This window comes from Sinocyclocheilus grahami, unplaced genomic scaffold, assembly GCF_001515645.1.
Source record: "Sinocyclocheilus grahami isolate Dianchi unplaced genomic scaffold, SAMN03320097.WGS_v1.1 scaffold1166.1, whole genome shotgun sequence".
NCBI classification, from domain to species: Eukaryota; Metazoa; Chordata; class Actinopteri; order Cypriniformes; family Cyprinidae; genus Sinocyclocheilus; species Sinocyclocheilus grahami.
The window spans coordinates 174,062-190,652 of NW_015506345.1; the positions used below are offsets into that span (position 1 = coordinate 174,062).

Below are 16,591 nucleotides of genomic sequence, written 5' to 3' on the forward strand. Positions count from 1 at the left end.
GATCCTTAAAATACCATAACTTACAATTTTATTAAATTGTGATCCAGTTAATTTTATGACATGACACCCGGGGCTTGACATAAATTTTTTGCTCAAAATTAGCCACTCAGCATTTCCACTGGACTAAATTTTGTTGTTGGGAAACTATATTTTATTGTATATGATTAAAGTTACTGCATACTAAAATTTACTTAAATTGATTTCTAGGTCATTTTTTGCCTATATAAAGGGCATTTGCTCCTAACCGTGATAAATGTATGCTTAAAAAGGGCTGTTACCAATCAAATTAAATCAGTATCAACAAAAGCTTGAGTCAACAGCATTTAGATGCATTTACACAGACAGTTTAATAAAACTGAAATATAGCATGAATGCATTCACACCACAGAATTACAACAGCATAACTAATGCTATAGTGTTTTAAATCAGTTTTTAATGTAGAAATGAAACATGCAAGGATGGGCAACTTTTAAATACAAAAGTAAACCTCCAGTAGGTCTTAATGAGTGAGTCATTGAGTCATTCATTCAAGTGATTCGTTCAGATGGCTGATTCATTCAAGAATGAAGCATGTGCCTGTCTTTAAAGGGGTCATCTGACACAATTTCATGTTTCCCTTTGTCTTTAGAATGTTACAAGCTGTTCATGCATAATAAGATTAAAGTCTCAAACCCAAAGAGATATTCTTTCTAAAAGTTAAGACTCATCCACACCTTCCTAAAATTACTTATTTAAGCACGCCCCCACATATCTACGTCACTGTGTTGGAAGATTTGCATAACATTGCCCTAATAGATATGCAAAGAAAGAAGGCATAACTTTTATTCTCGCTGTAGTATTGTCGCCACCGCCACGGAAGCTGATATTCCAAATATGGTAAGGGGCGCAACATTTCCGTCACACGCTTGATGTATTCGGCCAATCACAACGCACTGGATTTCTGGCCAATCAGAGCATGTTACTTTTCAGTGCTTTTCAGAACAATGAGCTTTGTAAAAATCAACGCGTTTCAGAAAGGCAGGACAGAGAGAAGCAACAATAATGTACGTTATGTGGAAAAGAATGTGTTTTTTTAACCTTATACCGCGTAAACACATTGCATTACACCAAATACGCAAAATAATGTTATTTTTAGCAACGTCATATGAACCCTCAATCAACAGAAAACAGCGCGTGAATAACAAATTTAAATTTGCTTGAACGTGTAAATTGGCAAATTAATCTGCGAATCACATGCATGCCGAACTGTGGTGTCTGGTCCGTACGTATCACAGATCAACTGTGAACCGTTTAAGCCCAAATATATATGACAGATCAGAACAATAATTAATTTACTAATTGAACATCTAATTTACATACTGGGTTGCGACCCGCAGGTTGGGGACCTCTGATCTAAACTGTTATTAATAACAGATTGGAGATTAAATAATAGCATATCTGTCTCATTTTAAATAAAGAATAAAAACTGAGATGAAAAATGTACTTCAGCCAGAAATGTACTTTTGTTTTGGTTAAATCAATGTTCAGTGATATCCTCAAAAGGTTTTTGAATTTTGCCACATTTTTTCTTTTTATAGTCTTGATATGGCAACTAGTAAAAACCGTACGTTTTGTTATACTAGCTTGTGTGGAAGTGTTTTAACCATGTGTGTTACAACTAACCCTGTATTAGTTTGTGCCCTGCGCACCACTATAGTGTAAATATGAAGCAATGATCAAATGACAAACAAATTATTCAACAACTAAAAATTAGAGAAAATATGATTGTAAAAAGATAACTGGGTTCAGTTTTCCCACTCAAAATGACTATTCTCTAATGACCTTATATTCTGAGCAACGTGTCATCAGAATACTTGATTATTCTACATATACTGTATATTTGTTTGTAATCAACTTTAACGTATATAGTGTCTTTTTTTCATTATTTTCCTGAATAACTGCTATGTTATTGATCTCAGTAACATATCATCATCTCCAGGTCATACTGAGCAGCTGACTGTATACATAAACCCGATGTTTAGCTGCAGTATGTCAGAGGAGCGAGGAAAGAACTCTCCATCTGAGATGGGTCTCTCTGAGAAACAGAGGTAAGTTTATTTATTTATTTACTTATTCGTTCATTCATTCATTTAAATACTTTTAAACTATACATGGTAAACAGGGCTTTATGGACAGTCAAACGTAATAACTAACTAACATAGAGTGCTTCTACCATGGATATAGATGTTTTGGGACTATGAATAAATCATTTTATCAGTGCAATTAACTGATTGAGGCATTCGATACCACAAATGACTAAATGTATGGATTTATAAACCTTCAAAAAGTAGCCAGTAGATGATAAACATTTTAAATCTGAAAAGCAAAGTCATCATTTACAAAGTTATACAAGTTATTCATTCCCTCAGCATGGATTTTTTATTTATTTTTTGGCCTGGGTAATATAACAGTAGAGATAATGTAGTATTAAAGTGCTAAAGTAGTGTTGTAAAAGTATACTATTTTTATTTTTAAATTACAATGTATTAAAAAGTGTCTACATTTATGATACGTGTCCAGCCCTGTGTCTGGTGGCATGCCGAACTCCAGTGAGAAAAAATCATCATCTACCAAAAGGTATTTCATGTGCTTTACAATATAGCGTTATAGGTTTATTTGTCCACAGGGGTAGTATGTAATAGAACTTTACTGAAGAAAACTTAAAGGGGTCACATGATGCGATTTCAATTTTTCCTTTCTCTTTGGAGTGTTACAAGCTCTTGGTGCGTAAAGAAGATCTGTAAAGTTGCCAAGACTAAAGTCTCAAATCCAAAGAGATATTCTTTATAAAAGTTCAGAGTCAGCCACACCTACCTAAAACGGCTCGTTCTAACACGCCCCCACGTCTACGTCAGGATGTGGGAAGATTTGCGTAACGCCGCCCAAATGTTCACGCAAAGAAAGAAGGCATAACTTTTATTGTCGCTTTAGTATTGTTGCTGCCGCCGTCATGTCGTGAAAGCGAAACTACTTTGTTTGGCCTTCCAAAAGAGGACGATATCGCTTCGTCGTACCTGGAGCTGATCCGTGCTGGTCGCTGAGGAAATACATCAACGCTGTGGATCGCCGGATCGGCTTTCACCGTGGACGAAGCGGAGTCCAGCCCGGGGTCATCACATGTGGTATTTATAATGGGTTTTCATGTTTTTGAATCATTGCTCTGGCCTGACAGGGCATCATCAAAGTATGGTAAGGGGCGTAACACTTCCGTCACACGCTAGAGGAATTCAGCCAATCACAACGCACTGAATAGCTGGCCAATCAGAGCACACCTCGCTTTTCAGACCGATGAGCTTTGTAAAAATCGACGCGTTTCAGAAAGGCGGGTCATCGAGGAGAAACAATAATATACAGTATGTGGAAAATAATGTGTTTTTTTAACCTTAAACCGCATAAACACATTTCATTACACCAAATAATGTTCTTTTTAGCAACATCATATGACCCCTTTAAAATAAATTACTGACCACAATATTTGGTGATCATTAATCACCTAATTCTGGAGCTTCTTTCAGTAAAACAACTACACAGGCAATCACTTTGAGGCATACATGCAGAGCTGATCCGTGCTGGTCGCTGAGGAAATACATCAACGCTGTGGATCGCCGGATCGGCTTTCACCGTGGACGAAGCGGAGTCCAGCCCGGGGTCATCACATGTGGTATTTATAATGGGTTTTCATGTTTTTGAATCATTGCTCTGGCCTGACAGGGCATCATCAAAGTATGGTAAGGGGCGTAACACTTCCGTCACACGCTAGAGGAATTCAGCCAATCACAACGCACTGAATAGCTGGCCAATCAGAGCACACCTCGCTTTTCAGACCGATGAGCTTTGTAAAAATCGACGCGTTTCAGAAAGGCGGGTCATAGAGGAGAAACAATAATATACAGTATGTGGAAAATAATGTGTTTTTTTAACCTTAAACCGCATAAACACATTTCATTACACCAAATAATGTTCTTTTTAGCAACATCATATGACCCCTTTAAAATGCAGATTCAGCATGGAAAATAAAGATCATGCAACCAAACATGAATTTATCCATCAAACCATAGTCATAGCAGGATGAAATGTACATCTATCTATACTGTATCTAATTATCATTTGCAGCATTAAACATTTTTAAATGATGCTGAAATACCTCATCTGTTCTAGAGTTTTTTCTTTTTTTCCTCTCTCTCTCTCTTCCTGCTCTTTATGTCATTAGTGTCAGATCAGGCTCACTTGTATCCAGCTCTGTGTCTGTGAAGAGTGACCAGTCAAAACCTGAACCACCGAACTTCTGTGACAAAAAACCACCGTCTGCCAGAAGGTATTTCAAGTGTTTCTACCTAAAACGGCTCGTTCTAACACGCCCCCACGTCTACGTCAGGATGTGGGAAGATTTGCGTAACGCCGCCCAAATGTTCACGCAAAGAAAGAAGGCATAACTTTTATTGTCGCTTTAGTATTGTTGCTGCCGCCGTCATGTCGTGAAAGCGAAACTACTTTGTTTGGCCTTCCAAAAGAGGACGATATCGCTTCGTCGTACCTGGAGCTGATCCGTGCTGGTCGCTGAGGAAATACATCAACGCTGTGGATCGCCGGATCGGCTTTCACCGTGGACGAAGCGGAGTCCAGCCCGGGGTCATCACATGTGGTATTTATAATGGGTTTTCATGTTTTTGAATCATTGCTCTGGCCTGACAGGGCATCATCAAAGTATGGTAAGGGGCGTAACACTTCCGTCACACGCTAGAGGAATTCAGCCAATCACAACGCACTGAATAGCTGGCCAATCAGAGCACACCTCGCTTTTCAGACCGATGAGCTTTGTAAAAATCGACGCGTTTCAGAAAGGCGGGTCATAGAGGAGAAACAATAATATACAGTATGTGGAAAATAATGTGTTTTTTTAACCTTAAACCGCATAAACACATTTCATTACACCAAATAATGTTCTTTTTAGCAACATCATATGACCCCTTTAAAATGCAGATTCAGCATGGAAAATAAAGATCATGCAACCAAACATGAATTTATCCATCAAACCATAGTCATAGCAGGATGAAATGTACATCTATCTATACTGTATCTAATTATCATTTGCAGCATTAAACATTTTTAAATGATGCTGAAATACCTCATCTGTTCTAGAGTTTTTTCTTTTTTTCCTCTCTCTCTCTCTCTTCCTGCTCTTTATGTCATTAGTGTCAGATCAGGCTCACTTGTATCCAGCTCTGTGTCTGTGAAGAGTGACCAGTCAAAACCTGAACCACCGAACTTCTGTGACAAAAAACCACCATCTGCCAGAAGGTATTTCAAGTGTTTCGGATTTTTGGTCACACAGACTGTTAGAAAGTTTATCAGTGAATACTTATGAAACTTTTTTTAGGTCAAATATTTATATAAACTCTGAAATGTTTGTCAGGGTATTTTTGTAATATTTTGCCTGGAAATGCAGTATTTTGTTCTATTTATTTGCTAACAGGATTCAATATGAGACATTAGATTCAGATGTCCAGAATCACGAGAACCACAAGAATTTCAAAGACAATCTCTTAGGGATCTTCCAGGTAAGAAAAGTGTTTAATGCTTATAAATATGTTATTGAACACAGAAATTAGCTTTGACAAAATATGGATGCACAATTAGTTTAAATTAGGTCTTTTTTTTCGCAGGATCTTGAGAGCAAAATAATCAGTTTCCTGAAGATTGAGCTTGAAAAGTTTAGGAAAATATTACAAAAAGACATCACACAATCCTTTGTGAAGGACTTTAATGAGAATAAATGTAGTATCAAAGAAGCAGCTCTTGATCTCACACTCTACTTCCTGAGGGAGATGAAGCAAGATGAAGCTGCTGATACTCTAGAAGGTAAGAGACTCATGACCATCTGTCATATTGTTTATCAATTCAGACCAATATCTGAGCACAGCGCACGCAAACTGGTCCAAGCTCAGAACAGGTTTACTCGGGAACCAATGTTGATCGACACTAATGTTACTGCACAGTGCTGCAAGATCCAGTGAGAAGCGTTTGAATTCGCCAAAAAATGAATAAGGTTGCTGCGAGATCTAGTTATAAGCATTCAAATTCTGCACAAAATTATATGTTATAAACAGATCAAACAGCGTTGACAGAGAAAACCAGAAGTAGTTAGGCTAACTATAACCATGGTGTTGTGGCAGAAATAGTCGAATGTAATTACATACTTCATTTCATTGTTTGCATGACCTTTTGAAAGAGAAAAGGTCTCGACTTGGATGAATCTATGACTTTCAAGTATTTCACACAACTATTTCCAGCACTTTAAAGATCTAAAACTGATGTTAAAAATGTCATTTTTAATGGGATGACTAAAATATACTTAGTAAACAAACACTTTAAAATGAAATAAAAAAATACATTAAATTACTATAACCAGTAAATGTTTTGCACTTTTTGTGTAAAGTCACAAAATGCCTTGAAAAACACACAATTAGATTTTGACAATTTATTTATATAGCACAATTAATTACAACCTCCGTCGACCAATGTGCTTTCCAGTAAGTCATTACAAACAGAAAAACACACAACAATCAAACAGAAAAGTTATAAAATCATACAAATATCCCATCATCCATACGCTTTAGAAAATAAAAATGTCTTTAGCCTGGACTTAAAAATATTAAAGGAAGAAGCTTGTCTAATGGATAGTGGCAAGGCGTTCCAAAGCCTGGGGCAGCAATACAGAAAGCACCATCTCCCCTGCACTTAAGCCTCGACTCAGGGGTAAACAATAGATCCTGGTTGGAAGACTGAAGGGATCTGGTGGATTGATACTCAGTCAATAACTCCGAGAGATAAGAAGGGGCCAAACCATTTAGAGATTTATAAACGAAGAGCAAAATTGTAAAATCCACTCGAAAACTAACAGTTTACTGCCCTCACTATGTGTACACATACATAGCTATCCAGCAAGCTTAACACTCCTCCAACAAAGACTTGAGACAACAACTGAATCCAAGTGCAATTTAATGGAAGCGGTGTAAAACTCCAAAAAACAACGACAGAAGCATAGATGAGCATAAGCAACTTCTAACACATCCATTTTCAATGATAAATAGCACAGCATACATAGCAATAGCGTAAACAACATTACAGGGCACACATCTTACATTTCCTTTAGTATGCAAATGAATAAAATACATCATTATTGAAAGATTCTTAACAATAAATACTTGGATTAGGTGAATCCAACAAGCTGAAGAGTACTAGTCTTACACACACACACGTACACTCATCTAACATCTCCAAATACAACAACACAACCTACAACAAACCGACAGTGTCTTTTCCAAGAATAAATTAAGTGTGGATGGAGATTGGTATCGTCTGTGTGCCCTCCCAAACACCTCACAACATAATGGCTGAACAGCACATGCTCTGCTTAAATATAGACATGTCACCACTAGAAGTCGCTAAATTGCGAAACTAGAGCTGAAAACAGCATAAACAGGCAACCAATGTAGTGAGCGTAAAATAGGAGTAATATGCTCCCTCTTTTTAACCCCACTCGAGTCGAGCCGCAGAATTTTGAACAAGCTGCAAACGGAATAAAGCTGTCTGGCTAATCCCAAAATAAAGTGAGTTACAGTAGTCCAGCCTAGATGAAATAAAAACGTGAATTACTTTTTCAAAATCTTTAAAAGAAAGAAAAAGTTTAGCTTTAGAAAGCAAACGCTGGTGAAAAAAAGCAAGCTTTGACAACTGAATTTATTTGACGGTCAAACTTTAAGCCATCATCAAAAATGAAACCAAGGTTTTTTACCCATGATTTTAAACACGGAGACATCCCACCCAAATCCAGTTTCGGGGATTTTGAAAATTCAGACGGACTAAAATCTATCATTTCAGTTTTCTTTTCATTGAATATTAAAAAATGTAAGGAAAGCCAAGCCTTTACATCCGCCAAACATGCCATAAGAGACTCAAGACCCACAGAATTGCGTTTGACAGGCAAATAAACCTGGGTGTCATCCGCATAACAGTAAAATGACAAACCATGTTTTCTAAAAATCGAGCCAAGAGGGAGCATATAGAGAGAAAAAAGCAAAGGAGCCAAAATAGAACCCTGGGGAACCCCACAGGGCAAAAAAGCATTACTCGAGTAATGTTCACCCATCTTGACTGAAAAACTCCTATTTACAAAATACAATTTAAACCAATCTAGAGCGACACCTCTTAAACCAACGCAATGTTTTAAACGATGAGAACAGCATGACCGACTGTATCAAAAGCGGCCGTCAAATCTAAGAGCACAAGGACTGCAAAATCACCCGAATCACATGATATTAAAATATCATTAAGAACCTTCAAAAGTGCAGTCTCGGTAGAATGGCATTTACGAAAACCTGACTGAAATGTTTCAAACATTAAATTATCAGCTAAATAACTAATTTTTCACATTATTAATAAGAGTCAAATTTGTATACTTCCCAACTCAGGTTTAGTGCTTTACTGTCATATGTGCATTGCCAAGAAATAAACATGTAATATTATTAGCAACTGCGCTCATTAATGTAAAACATTAGTAATTTTATGATTAAATTATCTTCCCCACCCCTCCCCCCAAACCTGCTTCTTTGTGCCACCATGTGTAGAACTCAGTGGCACTGGTGTCTCTGCTCTCAAATTTTATTCTGGAGCCCTACTTATGAATGTATTAAAAAAAATTGACTGAAACATTTTTTTTCTGTGTTTAGATGATCTAATTTTCATTCATCAGCTAAAATGTAGCCTAAAGAAGAAGTATCAATGTGTGTTTGAAGGAATTACAAAGCAAGGTGACTCTACACTTCTAAAAAACATCTACACAGATCTCTATATCACTCAGGGTTGTAGTGAACAGGTCAATACTGAACATGAGGTAAGGCAGATTGAAGTTGCTTCCAGGCGTCACGAATCACAAGAAATACCAGTTGAATGCACAAAGATGTTTGAAGCACCTGAACAAGACAAGCAGATCAGAACTGTACTGACAACAGGAGTTGCTGGCATCGGAAAATCAGTCTCTGTGCAGAAGTTTATTCTGGATTGGGCTGAAGGAAAAGAAAATCCAGATATTAGTTTTATGTTTCCTCTTCCATTCAGAGAGATGAACCTAAAGGAGAAAGAAAAACTAAGTTTAATGGACCTTATAACTCAGTTTTTCCCAGAGACAAAAGGACTTAACCTTACAAGAAGAAATAAATTTAAAGTTCTGTTCATCCTTGATGGATTGGATGAATGTCGTCTTCCTCTGAACTTTGATGGTAATGTGACGTGGGCTGATATATCATCACCTGCCTCTCTGGATGTTCTCCTGACGAACCTCATCAAGGGAAATCTGCTTCCTTCTGCTCTCATCTGGATCACCACCAGACCAGCAGCTGCCAGTAAGATTCCTCCTGACTGTATCGACCAGCTGACAGAGATACGAGGATTCAATGATGCACAAAAGGAAGAGTACTTCAAAAAAAGATTCATGGATGGCAATCGGGCCAAAGAAATCATTGATCATGTTAAAAAATCAAAGAGTCTGTTTATCATGTGCTACATCCCAGTCTTCTGCTGGATTTCAGCGACTGTTTTTCAGAACATTTTAGAGGAGAAAAGAAAGAATGATCTGAAAAACAATGAGGCTGGTGACTCCTCCAAAACACTGCAGGAATCAAACACTGAAGACACTCCCAAGACTCTGACACAAATGTACACACACTTTCTCCGCTTTCAGATCCAGCAGAGAAGACGAAAGTACGATGGAGAATACGCACCAGATGTTTCCTGGGATAAAGACGCCATCCTTTCACTGGGGAAACTGGCATTTCAACAGCTGGAAAAAAACAACCTGATCTTCTATGACACAGATCTGGAGGCCTGTGGTATTGATGCCTCTAAAGCATCAGTGTATTCAGGCATGTGTACCCAGATCTTTAAGGAGGAAACAGGGATCATTCTTGGTACCATGTACTGTTTTGTTCACTTGAGCATTCAAGAGTTTATTGCAGCCCTTTATGCACATCTGTTTCTAGACAAAAACAAGACAAGCGTATTTGTTCAAGACTCTACAGAACAGGAAAACAAAAATGAAGCCATGATTGATTTGCTCAAGACTGCAGTGGACAAGGCACTTGAGAGTGACAATGGACATCTGGACATTTTCCTTCGTTTCCTTCTCGGTCTGTCACTCCAGTCCAATCGACGACTCTTACGAGGTCTTTTGACACAGCAAGACTGCAATGACCAGAACTACAAGGAAATAGTTCAGTACATCAAGCAAAAATTAGAAGATGATTTGCTCAAGACTGCAGTGGACAAGGCACTTGAGAGTGACAATGGACATCTGGACCTTTTCCTTCGTTTCCTTCTCGGTCTGTCACTCCAGTCCAATCGACGACTCTTACGAGGTCTTTTGACACAGCAAGACTGCAATGACCAGAACTATATATATATATATATAAATGCGTACAACATTCTTCATTCTTATATATGTATTTATATAAATTAATATTAATCCTTATTAAGGCTAGTAAAGTGTTTCAGTCAAGAGCAGTGAGTGATTTTCTCTCTGCCTTTTGTTGTTTAATTAACATTAATTACACAGATAACAGCAATAATTTAGCTGCTGTCCCTTTAAAACTGAATGCACAGATCCAATTCACTGATGCACAGTCCAATATTTCACCAACTTTTTGGGTTCACTTAAGACATAACCAAGTGTGTTTACGTAGATACGCACCAAAACTGACAATTTGACATATTTTTGTGTGTATTTGTCAGTTCAAGTGCAATAAGATGCAAAAGAGAAATTCATTTTTTGCACTCTCTAAAAGGCACTTTCTGTGTTTGCGCTCATATGTCTGATCTTACTCCCAGACATTGACATGTTTTAATGTTTAATGAGATGTTCCACAAGTGTATGCAAACTCATGTCTCGCCGGGTAGATCAGTTCATTACAGTTCTGAATGGATCTCTTCCTAAATCGTCCCTCCCTGACATTTTTATATTGTATTCATTCATGAAAATGTCAATATATTTTCATCATAGGTTTGTCATACAGAGCTGATGTTTATTCCGTTATTGCCTCATTTTCATCAGTGAAAAAATGTTGTTTGACGAATAGGTTTAAGTTAGCAGAGGACAAAGCACAGCAGTTAACAGTCAACATTATACAACACATTGGTTTATAGTTATTTTCACTAACTTTTACTATGTACTCTTCAATTTCTGCTTTAAAGCAAATATGCTCTTACATAACTTAAAATGTTCTAATCATGAAACCCCCCAAATCTCCTCCTCAAGACACTCATCAAGCAACTCAGTGTTATTAAAGCTATTGACCTTAATAAACCATTTTTATTCAAACATGCTTCATTTTATCTTGCAAATGTCATAGTTTTTGAAGAGGAATATTAGTGTAGTTTCTTCATGTAAAATAATGGGAACATATTTGTATGTTGAAAAATGTATTGTATACGTTCCTCCTAATTCTGTGATGTGATTTATTTCCCTTGCAGACTAAATGATTGTAATTTAACAGACAAAAGCTGTCCAGCTCTGGCTACACTTATTGGATCAGATACCAGTCTGAAAGAGCTGAACATGAACAATAATAATCTGCAGGATTCAGGAGTGAAGAAAATCTGTAGTGGACTGAAGAGGGTAAAGTGTGAATTAGAGATACTGAGGTAAGTTGTGAGGCAACAGATGTTTTAGGTATTTTTACTCTTTAAAATGTATGACAATGTATTATTTGTATATAACTAAATACACTAGATGAATGTCCTGTATTACCATTTCAAGAAATATGGGCAGTGTGCAAATGCTGGATTTATATATATATATATATATATATATACTTTTTTTTTTGCCTGATTGAACTTTCATTATCAAGGTGTTAAAAAGTACAGTTTCTAAATTTAAGCTAACAGCAGCTAGCTAACAATGATTAAAGGGCCATTAAAACCAGACAACATATTACAAACCAGACTTGATCAAAAGTATAATGCTCAGAATGGAATTAGAACAGGCTTGATCTTGTAAAGAGACATACTTTTAATAGTGCTACAGGTATGAAATGTGCAATGAGCAACATTTTGAGCTGGTTGCTTGTAGAGCAGGACTGCAAGAACTCTATCTGAAGAATTAAGATGGGGACATAAGAGGGGACTTGCACATCATTGTACACTTTTGTCACAAACTTCACTGAATGAGTGCAAACTCATGCATGTGCATTGAAATAACAGAGCTTGATAAGAAGCACGGAAACTAACTGAAATCTTTTAAGTATTTGTTATTGGACATTGTTGGACTTCAATCTAAGGTTTAAAACTGTATTTGGAATGCTTGTAATTGTGATTTTTATGAGTTCAGTAACTGTAAAGGGATTATAGTTATTGGATGTAGACTTCTAAGTGTCAACTCTAGAATCTACATATATAGAGATGGCGCTGTTTTTCTTTGTTGCAATTTATCATTTAGTGATTTAATCATTAGTTGCAGTCCTAGATCAGTTCTGACTCAGTGTTGAGTCAGAATTCAGATCAGTGTGTTAGAGCTGGTTAATCTTCTGCAAAAAGGAGAGTGAAATCTGGTAATCACCATTGCCCTTTTGAACGGTCTATTACATTGCATGGAATCACGCTTGGGGAACTCTGTTTTCCTCTAAATACTAAAGGCTGATTTGTTCATGTTTCTGCAGCTGCACAAACCTATAGCCAAAATCTGCCAAATTAGGTGGAGCCAACTCCTTATAAGTATGCGTTGAATGCAGTTTCATAATAATCTTTCTCCTTCACCCTGAGGATGAGCTCCTCGCTGAAAGAGAGAAAAAAAACCTTTCTGCTTGCCATAGAAGAGCCCCAGCAGAGGAATGCAGGGCTGTCAGCTCACATAGCTGAGAATGTCATCTCTCCACTGCGGCTATTGTTAGAATTTGCTGTAATTGGCTGAGCAGTGGTTTGGGTGGCTCGCCAATGTAATAGATTTCTCTATTACATAAAATAAGTAAGCTTGACCAGAGTTCTTATGGGGAGAAGAATTTATTGAAGGTAGCAGTGTAGCAGTTATTTAGCAGCGATGTTAGCATATCTTCTTTCAAACAATCTTAACCCAAGGTACTGTCTGTGAGACCAGACCTTTATACCTGGTAACAAATGTGCTACAACAATACAATAACACCCCATGGAGAGCCAATGATAGTGTAACCTCATGATGACCTGATAGGACCTCTGTCATGGAGAGTCCATGATACATTCCTGTTCCTATTGAGGACATCTGAGGCACAGTCACAATGTAAATGCATCTGACTAAAGATACACATAATCTTTCACTATCTGACGAGACTATTAGAGCATATTTTGCCTGAAAGAGCGTATTTTTTGAGGCATTTGCTGCAAAATGTCATGCCACAGATGTGGCTCATGCAGGGTGCTCCTGCATTCCTTGTATGATAACTCTGAGCGCGCTGCCTGCTTGGGCAAGCCCACACAGAGGCTGTGTTCACAGAGACAGCTGTTCTCATTATATTCTCATCACTTTCTTTGTAGACAGCAACCCCACCCCTTGTGCTCCCTTTTTTTTCTTCCTCTCAGGAAGAAAAACAGTGGAGTTATGGGGCAAAGCCAGTGACAAGTAGCCAGCGAGCTCCCCAGCCCGATCTCACAGCAATTTGTACATATTGTACGAGGTGGCTAATTTGTACAAATTCGTAGGCTACGACCTCACTCGTACAAATTCATATGATTTTTGCTAAATCGTACGTATACAAGTTGCACAATTCATATTAATTTGTACGAATTACCTACTCCTTACCCCACCCCTGAACCTACCCGTCGCTGGGGTCTAGACAAATCGTACAAAATCGTACTAGTGAGGTCGTACGAATTCGTACAAATTTGCCACCTCGTAAAATATGTACAACTTGGCCATGAGATAGCGTTAAGCCCCCATAAGAGACCTGCCCCATTATTTCCTGGAAGTTCACATTGATCTTTCTACATTGTGGCGCACCCATTCTCAGCCTGCATCCACTTTTCAGTCTCGGCTTCCCTCACTTCTGTGACGGCACCGAACAGAAGGGGTATGACAAGCCCCTCCCCTAGAAGAGGCCATGCATCTTTGCATTCCATGGATTGGCAATGCTGTCCACAATTTCTGAGCCCTGCAGAGTGACATTGGCCATAGCCAATCCACATCATGAATTACTTTAATGACTGGTTAGTAGGGTGACCACCTGGCTATAGATCTGTTGCAGGACAGTAGATGTGATTTTGCTGGACATGTGTGAGACAGATATATGTACTACTGTTATACTATGCAAATACTGATTTACATCCGATTTATGTTTTTGCCGGTGGATGCCCACACTTCATAAGGTTGCGCTTCTGGCAACATCAAATTCAGGAGAGAAGATAAGGTTTGAGCACACATATCTAATGTCTGACAGATAGAGAACGCATCTGTTTTGTTTGACCACTTATTTACACTGCACACGTCTGTGTCGTGTTACAGCTGTGACATGGCCACCGGAGCTGATCTCTAGTCAATGCTTGTGTTTATACCAGCCGCGCCATTTCAGAAGCATCCCAGAAGCAGCTCTCCACGCTGCTTCACTAAAAATAGGTGCCTAGTCTACACTCTTAAAGATAAAGGTGCTTCACGATGCCATAGAATAACCTTTTTATCTAAATGGTTCCATAAAGAACCCTTAACATCTGAAGAACCTTTCTGTTTCACAAAAGGTTCTTTGGGGCAAAAGAAGGTTCTTCAGATTACAAAAAGCTAAGAAAGAGATGATTCTTTAAAGAACCTTTGACTGAATGGTTCTTTGTGGAACCAAAAATGGTTCTTCTTTGGCATCGCTTGAAGAACCTTTTGAAGCACCTTTATTTTTAAGAGTGTATTTTTGAAGGATGCCACATCCAAGCCTCACAGTTCGAATACAAAAAAAATCAAGAAATCGTGATTTTGACAAGCAAATCACCGCGCCATTTCAGAAGCATCCCAGAAGCAGCTCTCCACGCTGCTTCACTAAAAATAGGTGCCTAGTCTACACTCTTAAAGATAAAGGTGCTTCACGATGCCATAGAAGAACCTTTTTGTCTAAATGGTTCCATAAAGAACCCTTAACATCTGAAGAACCTTTCTGTTTCACAAAAGGTTCTTTGGGGCAAAAGAAGGTTCTTCAGATTACAAAAAGCTAAGAAAGAGATGATTCTTTAAAGAACCTTTGACTGAATGGTTCTTTGTGGAACCAAAAATGGTTCTTCTTTGGCATCGCTTGAAGAACCTTTTGAAGCACCTTTATTTTTAAGAGTGTATTTTTGAAGGATGCCACATCCAAGCCTCACAGTTCGAATACAAAAAAAATCAAGAAACTCATTTTGACAAGCAAATCACGTGGTCTCGCAAATCCAGTTGATTCGCTTCTCAAATGTTCTCGGTGTGAGTTGGCACTGTGTGGAGGACATAACAAAATGCGGAACATGGTGGTTTCCCTACTAGCTAGTATTAGCACGGTTGGAGCACAAGCTCTGTGCTCACGGGTCACTGCTCCTCAGCCACCTAGGGCTTCTTGGGCTCAGAATCAACTCGCAATAATTAAACAAGAATCGGCAAACTGCCGTTGCTGCCAATTTATTAAAGTAAACACAACGTTTCGACCCTAAAGTCTTCTTCAGAATCAACTCAGCCAAGAGCTGTCTGTCTCCTAGCAGATGAGTCACTTTTCTGGGGACAGTTGTCGACTTGGCCCAAATGTGGTTGCAATCTGGGGCTTTCTTTCCCCTTAAAGCTTTCCAGAGGATCTTGGGCCTGATGGCAGCCATATCCCCTGTGATACCAATGTGCCTGCTCCACATGCAACTCCAGCAGTATTGGCTAAAAGCCTGTGTCCCTTCCTACACCTGGCATTGACTAAACATTTCTGTTGATGTCTAACAAATTAAAGTTCTCTGTGCCTTTTTTGCCTCTATAGTTATTTATCAGTTTTTTGCAACTAACTTTCAATATATTTGTAAAAATAATGAAATCCAATTAACTATTGGGATTATTCAGGTAATTTTTTGAATAACAGTGATTTTCTTTTCTTCTCTGTCCTAGACTTTCAAACTGCAGTATCACAGAAGAAGGTTATAAAGCTCTGGCTTCAGCTCTGAGATCAAACCCTTCACACCTGATAGAGCTGGATCTCACAGGAAATGATCCTGGACATTCAGGAGTGAAGCAGCTCACTAACGTGCTACAGAATAGATACTGTAGATTAAAGATACTCAGGTGATAAATGTCTTTAAAAATATCAAATATGCCACAGATGTTTGAAACTTGTACAATTGGATCGACAGAAAGAGAAGTCTACTGCAATTCAAAATGTTCATTAGTTCAACACAAGTTTGGAGACAAAATGCATAGACTTGCATTAACAATTCTCGAAAATAAACCTCCACTATGGCCCATAAAATTAATATATTAAATAAAATAAAATATAAAAATTATGTTTATCAATGACATTGTCAACGTCATATTACATTTCTGCAACAGCCCATA

At 38.1% G+C, this 16,591-nt stretch overlaps 1 protein-coding gene and 1 long non-coding RNA gene across 2 annotated transcripts in view; both read left to right on the forward strand.

Annotated features, from left to right (window-relative positions):
- The first annotated feature begins 1,982 nt into the window (after positions 1-1,982).
- LOC107567540 (uncharacterized) lies at positions 1,983-4,333 on the forward strand. Its single transcript, XR_001606659.1, has 3 exons — positions 1,983-2,087; positions 2,560-2,616; positions 4,250-4,333. It is a non-coding gene; the product is annotated as an uncharacterized lncRNA (long non-coding RNA).
- Positions 4,334-5,240: 907 nt separating this feature from the next.
- Positions 5,241-16,591, forward strand: part of LOC107567530 (NACHT, LRR and PYD domains-containing protein 12-like) — a 31,724-nt gene continuing 20,373 nt past the window's right edge. The window contains exons 1-6 of the mRNA XM_016253222.1: positions 5,241-5,337; positions 5,513-5,597; positions 5,703-5,898; positions 8,769-10,464; positions 11,563-11,733; positions 16,148-16,321. Coding sequence (XP_016108708.1) covers positions 5,865-5,898; positions 8,769-10,464; positions 11,563-11,733; positions 16,148-16,321 — 2,075 coding nt within the window. The 5' untranslated portion in view covers positions 5,241-5,337; positions 5,513-5,597; positions 5,703-5,864. The remainder of the gene's footprint in view (positions 5,338-5,512; positions 5,598-5,702; positions 5,899-8,768; positions 10,465-11,562; positions 11,734-16,147; positions 16,322-16,591) is intronic.